Source organism: Protopterus annectens, chromosome 10.part0 (assembly GCF_019279795.1).
Source record: "Protopterus annectens isolate FY-2018-M chromosome 10.part0, PAN1.0, whole genome shotgun sequence".
Lineage (NCBI taxonomy): Eukaryota > Metazoa > Chordata > Ceratodontiformes > Protopteridae > Protopterus > Protopterus annectens.
In genome coordinates, this window is record NC_056744.1 from 1722035037 (window position 1) to 1722043260 (window position 8224).

General features: G+C 41.8%; 1 protein-coding gene across 1 annotated transcript in view; it reads right to left on the reverse strand.

The window, feature by feature from the left end:
- The window catches only part of LOC122814471 (zinc finger protein 665-like), a 218238-nt gene extending 210303 nt beyond the window's left edge, over positions 1 to 7935 (reverse strand). Inside the window, exon 1 of the mRNA XM_044087051.1 lies at positions 7600 to 7935. Within this exon, the coding sequence (XP_043942986.1) occupies positions 7600 to 7815 (216 nt within the window). The 5' untranslated portion in view covers positions 7816 to 7935. The remainder of the gene's footprint in view (positions 1 to 7599) is intronic.
- Between the last annotated feature and the right edge of the window lie 289 nt (positions 7936 to 8224).

The following is an 8224-nucleotide window of genomic DNA, read 5'->3' on the forward strand; positions in this document are numbered from 1 at the left end:
GACCACCGCTCCACCTTTCTGGAGACACTGGAAAACATGAAGGTCCTACCAAACACCCTGATATTGGGCAATTTCAATTACCCTACCATTCACTGTGAAAACTACTCAAGTACAAATTCCCAGGCCCAGAGCTTCCTGGAATTCATCAACTCAAACACCCTGGATCAGCTGGTAAACTCCCCTACCAGAGGTGAAAACATATTGGACCTGGTCATCACCAACATGGGTGACAGGTGTTCCACACCGGAGGTCAACCCGTCACTGGTTAGATCAGACCGTAAACTAATCATTCTGGATGTCCACATCCCACCACCACCCCAACTAAGGAAACCACAGTAAAAAACTTTTCTAAAGCAAACTTCACCTTATTTAAGACAGAGGTGGTAAGTTTCACAGCCCCCACGCTAAAGGATAATGCTGCCCAAGATGCAGAAACCTTTACAAATGCACTCTATGAGCACCTACAAGGATGCATGGATCGTGCCATCCCTAGCAAAACCAAGACTCACTCCTCTAAGAGAAGGAAACCAGTTTGGTGGACCCCTGCATTAAACAGGCTATACAACAGAAGGAGGAAACTAGTTCAGAAAAAAAGCAAATCCCAAGAAGGAAAGACATCCCTGATCAGTATCAGTAAGAAACTGAGGTCCCTCATGAAATCATCCAAGGCCAACTTCGAAAGAAAAATAGCCAAGGATTCAAAAGTTAACCACAAAGCCTTCTTTAGCTATGATAAGAATGTAAGTGGCAACTCACAGATATGCACTGAACTAGTGCAAAATAGCACAAAATATACTGAACCTACAGGTATTGCCAACATCCTGGCAGATAGATTCAGTGCAAACTTCACCCCCCCTCTCACCTCCAAAATGGCCCACAACAATACTGGAAAAGTGTAGTGTCCCAAAAATCACAGATGCACAGGCGAAAACAGCCCTTTCAAAAGCCAAAAACACAGCATCAATGGGACCAGATGGTGTCCCAGGCTGTGTCTTGCACGAACTACAGAACAAACTAACCCCCCCACCTAAACACACTGTTCAACCTCAGCCTCTCCACAGGCTACATGCCCATAGAATGGTGCACAGCAATGGTTATTCCTCTCCACAAAGGAGGGGACACAAATGACCCTGGTAACTATTGCCCCATAAGCCTGACTAGCCTGGTCTGCAAGGCTATGGAGTGCATCATCATGGAACTCATTAACAAAGACATTGGGAACCTCCAAACACTTGACCTGACCCAATTCAGCTTTGTTAAGGGCAGATCATTCCTACTAAACCTGGCTGACTTCTTCGAGACAGTCACCAAGGCCATAGATGAGGGAAAGGTGGTTTACACAGCCTGCCTTGACCTCGCCAAGGCTTTCGACACCATTCCCCACTCGGGTATTACAGAAAAACTCACCAGCCTGAACATAAACCCCTACATCACGAGATGGGTTGCCAACTGGCTTACAGACAGAACTCACACGGTAAGAATAGTGGGCTCTAGGTCCGACTCTAAACCAGTCACAAGTGGTGTCCCGCAAGGCTCGGTCCTGGGACCCCTACTGTTCGGCATACACTTCTCAGAAGTACAGGCAAACACAGAAGGACTATGGCTAACAAGTTCGCCAATGACTGCAAACTGGGAGCCATAATTGACTCTCTGGCTGACACGGACATCCTCCAAAAGGGCCTCAAGCTAAATGCCAAAAAATGCATAGTCATCCCATTTGGGAAAAACAAAACACCCACGAATTACCACATAGGTGGCAACCCCCTTAATACAGAAGAGGTAATAAGAGATCTGGGGACCCAGGTAGATGGTAATCTCTCCTTTGACAATCATATTGCCACAGTAGTTAGGAAATCCTTCTATGTGGCCCATCTAATTACTAAAGGGTTCGCATCTAAAAATAAAGAGGTTATAGTGCCCCTCTACTCGTCACTCATTAGACCCATCATAGAGTACAATGCCCCATTTGGGATGTACCTCACAAGGCACCTCCCACAGCTGGAAAAACCACAAAAGTACCTCACCAAGAGGATTACTGGTCTCAAACATATGTCCTATGCAGCCCGACTGAAAAAACTCTGGCTGTACTCAGTGGCATATCGCTTACTCAGAGGTGATCTCTGCCTGACTTACAAAGCCATGTCCAACTCAGAATTGATGGACATGCTCCACCTAAAGAAATCCAAGTCACTGCGAGCCACGCACTCTAGTGAGCTAAACCTCGCCACAACAATAAATAGAACATGCTGGAGGGATAGATTCCTGTCACAAGAGACTCCCCATGCTTTGGAACAAAATTCCAAATTACATCAGGCAGAGCCCCTCACTAACACGCAAGAGAAACCTTGATGAGTGGATGGGTAACAGAAAATACACCCCTGGGATCACTTCACTGGCTCTGCTTGGCAGAGGATTCGTTAATTAATCAATGGGGCGGCGAAAGCAGACACACACTGGCTAGGCTTAATGCCCTTGGGCAGACAGCCTAGTACCTACCTATGAATTTATGCAAAACTGAGTATTTTTGTTTGTTGGAGACTGTGCAGCCCTGGCATTAGAATATTTTAAAATAAGGTTGGAGGCATGGACTTGCGCTCCTGCAAAAATGACTGCACTTGCATTTCTTATTTTTAGCTTGTCATTTGAACAAGCAGCATATAATGAAATAATTTGTAATAAACTTCTCGCTGTGTTCATTTCTTAAATGTTTTTTGGTTTAAGCATTTTGAAAAACTGTATTGCAGAATGTTTTGTTATGGGGATCTCTCACCTTTGAGACAAATTCTTGCCTACCACATTAGGAAATATTGGGGTTCAGCGTTGTATAGCTGCCATCCCTTAGCTCAACACTTATAGTCATGGCAACTAAATTTGCTGTGTTAAGTTTCAGCTGAATGCAACACATCCAATGACTGATATAGGTCAGGTCGACCAACTCCTGACGAGGGAGTGGTACAATTGTTTATCATAAGCATAACAAAGAAAACACAGGCCCTGCTGTGAATGAGTTCTCTTTAGAGCAACATGCAGATTACAAGCACAAGGTCCAGTACAAAACACTGAGTAACTACTCATTTATATTGTAGGTGAACAAGAAATTAACTTCCAAAACCACCCTCTGAGTGATGCAACATGTACAGGCTAACCATTTGTAAAAGACATCTGGAGTTTGCAGCAAGTATGCAGATGATCTTAAAGGACAACAATGTTAACTGCCACTGAGACATCAGTAGGAACAAAGACAAATTAACGCCTCTGATCTCCAATCACTGTGTGATCATTCATAACCTTTTTGAGGGGAGGTTCATTATACTGCATCCAAAATCCACAGTGAGATGGATAACAGATGCAGTTTTCATTGAGATGAGAATCACACAGAGCACATACTGCCTTCTCAAGAACCCTGCTGATAAATACAAGGCTTGAGATGAGGTAATAACATCATCATCATCATCATGAGGATCCAAGGCGGATATTGGAGAATGGGGTAACCAATGCCTCCTGTAGTAGTGAGGGGAAACACCTGGACTCAGGAGAGGAAAAAATTATCCAGTAGCTAAAATTACCTGTACGCTACAGACAAGCTACCACTACTAACCAAGGTCAGACAAGAGTCTAGTCCACATGTGATCAATGCAAGCTTGAAGCAAAGGAGATTAATTCTGAGTAGTCATGTAAATAAGTAATCTCAGCACCAACAGCCAACACTGCCATTCATACAACTACCAGCATGCAGAAAATCTGAATGGCAAGTTCACATTCTTCAAATGAAAACTATTGCTGAATAGCATAACAAAGTATCAGAACACCCTGTTACCCACTAGGGAGAGCACTGCGAGTATCAGAACACCCTGTTACCCACTAGGGAGAGCACTGCTGACCACTTAGCCAGAAAAGAGAACTCGTTTGACTGATGGGTAGGTTCATTTCAGTAAATCCCTGACTGATACTTGGCACAATGTTCATTCAGAATATGCTTGCCCTCTAAAAGTTGAAAGCATTCCCATTTACATTTGAGCCTGTGTTCGGCTCTTGTTAAAACATGGAGATCAGAATCAAATCATGGCCCATGTGACACCATATGGGTAATGTATACACGAAATGGAATAAAATAACACCAAAGAGATGAAGGGCTTTATTGTTGACTATTACACCACATTACATTTGCTTGATAGCAGAATGAACCAATAAACCAATCCAGTCTGCCTTTTAAGTCCAACTAGCATTCTCTCAACCCCTCTGACCCGTTCATGCCACCCCTTTACTTTTTTCCCCACCTGTTCAATGGCGTCTTGCATGCCTGTGTGGATTCTAATTCTCTCTCTCCATCATTCATTCTTGTAGTCCATTCCATAGGTTAACAGCCCCTCTCTGCGAAAACATACTTTCAGAAATGCTCCCTGTAATCTACTGCCTGTCCCCCCAACAAATCACCCACAGCTCTGACACAAGTTGATTGCTATCACCTGTACTTCACTAGAAGCTGGTGAAGGAGAGAATAAAGCTACTGTATGATGAAATCCTTCAAACTCCTCTCCTGCACCAGCTCAGCATCGGGGGGGTACAGCAGATACAGCTCAAGCCAAGTAATGATTGGAGTATGAGGCCAATTCCACCACCAAGGCGGAGACCATTATGTTTAGCTGGAAATAAGTCCAAAACAAGTTAATTTATAGGACATGCAGACAGCTACCTGAACAACCAAAATCATTCATAACACACAGGAATTGCTTTACAAAATACAGCGGCTTATTAACCAATACACTAATATTGCACAAAACAAGCCCCATGGGGCCATTTCAATAAAAAGAGACAAGATGCTCTTTCAAGAGTTTCCTGATGTTCTTTACACAGCAGAAGAGATGTTGATGAGGAGATTCATGTAGTTTGCTACTGTGCCTTTGATATATTCAAAGCAGTGGCAGCCTTTCCAGTTATGAATCAAATCCATAGCTTATGATAACATAATGCTGTGTCTCCCCTGGCCCCTGCTCTGCCACAGGTGCTCAGAAATGAAAAGCCAGAGGTACTACTGCTGCTACAGGTAAATAAGAACCAAAGTAATCATCAAGGCAAGTCTCTTTCATAAACATGAGAACAATAATCCTCAGGAAGGCAGAGAATCCCTGGCTTATTATAGGTTACACACGGGACTTCATGATACAGTACAGTACCCGCCACAGTAGAGAGGTCCCACCACATGCAATAGGTACCTTACAAAGTACAGATAAAGTATCACCTCCATTGTTGGCATTAAGAGATAAATACTGAGCTTCATTTCACCACTTAGAAGCACCTGTACAAAAGTGCTTACAGTAAATTTCCCTTTGCTACCTCAGAACACCTTCTACACATCTAAAATATACTTGGAAAGTCTGAGAGGAATAAAGGGGCAGAGATCCATCAGGAGGACCCTCCTGTAAACAAAATTAAAGTGCGAGCTAGAGTCAAGCAAAACCACAGTAAAATAAATTGCGAGCAATTCAGTACAATAAATAACATTAAATAAAACAAAGCAAAAAATGTAAAAGAAATGCAAACTCACTGATGCATTCACAGACTAAAACAAACAGCAGTCACAAACCATACAAGTTCCAATTTCCAGATTCAAGCAGCCCAAAATAAATAATGGTAACCACACCATATTCTAACCTCAAGATGCTCAGGGAATATGGATGCACCAGATGAGTCATAATACTCTCTACATAAGAGGTCATAAATTATTATTAATGAACCAAAATAAAATAAACACACAGAAGCTAGAATCTCTAGGAGAGCCTACCAGGAGATGTTTGGCTCACATACACTCACAATTGACTTCAGGGGCTAAATGCAAGTGACCCATGTAGTTGAGGAAGAAGCAAGCTCTCAAATAAGTCAAGATGTCCAGAGAGCCACCTAGGATAGGCAAATCCATCATTAAATGTGCAATACTTTCTGCTAAGTGCAGGATTGCCTGGTTGGTATGTTTAAATTCCAAAAACAAAGCAAATCTACAAACTCAGACAGCTAAGAAGTAAAGGCAGGTTAGCAGAAGCTGGATAAATACATGAAAGATTTCACAGAAAAGCTCCCCAGAGTACTTAGTTAATGGCCATCCCTAGGAAAAACAATATTCAGGAAGCATGAAGAACCACCACTTCCAAATAATCACCATAGCACCAAAATGAGAAATACACCATAGTCCTACTGTGTCATTGCAATACTGGCAGAAGCAGTAAAAGTCAAATGTGCCAAAAAATAAAATTAGCCATGTACATGCAGAAGAAACAATCCGTGCCACTCGAATGCCTCTAAGCACGATTGTTATTCTGCAGTAGTATGCAACGCTCATCCAAGTATGCAGAGGAGAAAGCCAGCGTTCAGTATTGACAAGCATTTGGAATAATGTAGTAGGACAGCAATCTCCCCAATGCTGTAAATAAGAAAATGCCAAAAGCAAAAACGTTCTGCAGAGAACAGACAGAAGCAGAACAGGGGAGTTTTGCATTTTCAAAGTGTAAAATCTCAGCCAATCAAACATCAAGCAGCACAAAACATTAAGCTGTTGAAAGAACATCAAGCAGCACAAAGCATTAAGCTGTTGAAAGCAAACATGTTTAGCAGTTTGTCACAAATGTATAAAAAGAAAGGCCAAAAATGAAACATTAAAAAGAAAAGTCCTGATAAGGATTGCAAACTGTGAGAATGCACACATGCATAGCAGCTGAGATCAGCAGCCCAGCACCATGTTACATACCCTGAGAAGTTAACTAAAGAGATACTAATCACTTGCAGTTTACTTAAAATCTTGTAGTTTGCCTGCATTACAGTATGTTAATATAAATGTGTTTTACCATGTTTTATTTCTTTGTAGTGCAATTACTCCTCTGTTAATCTCTGTAACCTTGCATTTTCTGGTGCAGTTTTTCCTTCCAGGCCTCCACTGCAAATGGACTCTGGTAAGTTAAAACTTTCTAGTTAAACAAAAATACATAAATAAATGTTTCAACAAGGTGTATGTTGTCTTACTGGCATTTATCATTACTTAATACGTTCTTGATAAATGCATTTCTGTAATAAAGAAAAAAATATACCAGTGTTACATGGCATAACACACAATTTTCAGTCACCTGCCAGAGCGTGCACATAAATTTATTTTATTTTTATTTATTGTTTACCGGGAAAGTCTGACTTGGACAAAGCCAATTTTCAGCAGAGGCCCGAGGAGAAATGCTCCAGATACATGTCTTTGTACTATGGGAGGAAACCGGAGCACACGGGGGAACCCACATGAAAGCAGGGAGGACATGCAGACTCCGCATAGAAGGCACTCCAGTCAAGAATCAAACCGAAGAACCTCTTGCTGCGAGGAGACAACGCTACCGCTGCACCACTGCACTGTCCAAATATCACACAAATCAGAGAGCTTCATATACAAACAAAAAAAAGTGACACATCCACAGACAGAACATAAAATGTGAATATAATCATTTTAAAATTAAACATACTGCATTGTATAGACTGCTGTGATAACGTAATGTTTTTACATGTCAGCTGAAAACCCTACATTCTGCTTTATAAAATAAAATGACATACAGAAATGGAAAGCACACGCACCGTCAGAAGACCAATAACTTCTTGTTTTCCAGACTTTGACTTATAATGCAGCACTGCTTCACGTGTGCCCATAACATAATTTTTAAGGTATTCAGCATTTTTCTCCATCTCTTCCAGAGTTGCTGTTACTTCTTTCCTGCTCTTCCAGTTGGCATCAGATACTGCCATATGCATGGCCAAAACATCATTATTTGTACATTCAAGGTTTTCCGCCATCTGTTTCAGACAGGTTGCTTCTTGATGTTTAAGCTGTTGGAGCAGTTTTTCTTCCCTGTTATGTAGAAACAGGTGCAGTTTTGTAAACTCTTGTGTAACGTATTGCTCCAAACTATAAGCATCTTCCTAGAAAACAAAGACATAAAGAGTCACATTGGGCCTCTGTGCAGTACACTGTGTCATTTATGTAAATGTATCTTTTCTTGTACAACAGAATAAATGAAGGCCAGCCCTACAGCATAGAGACCAGGTAACTGGCCACAGTACTTGTGACATGAGATCAACATTGAGCCTACAGCAAGGGAAAGGACAATTACATAGGATGCTTCCTCACAGAGAATGAAGAAAGGGGATACCCAGGACAAAAATGACCCCCAAAATTTGGGTAGAGTCATTGCAACTTGATGGC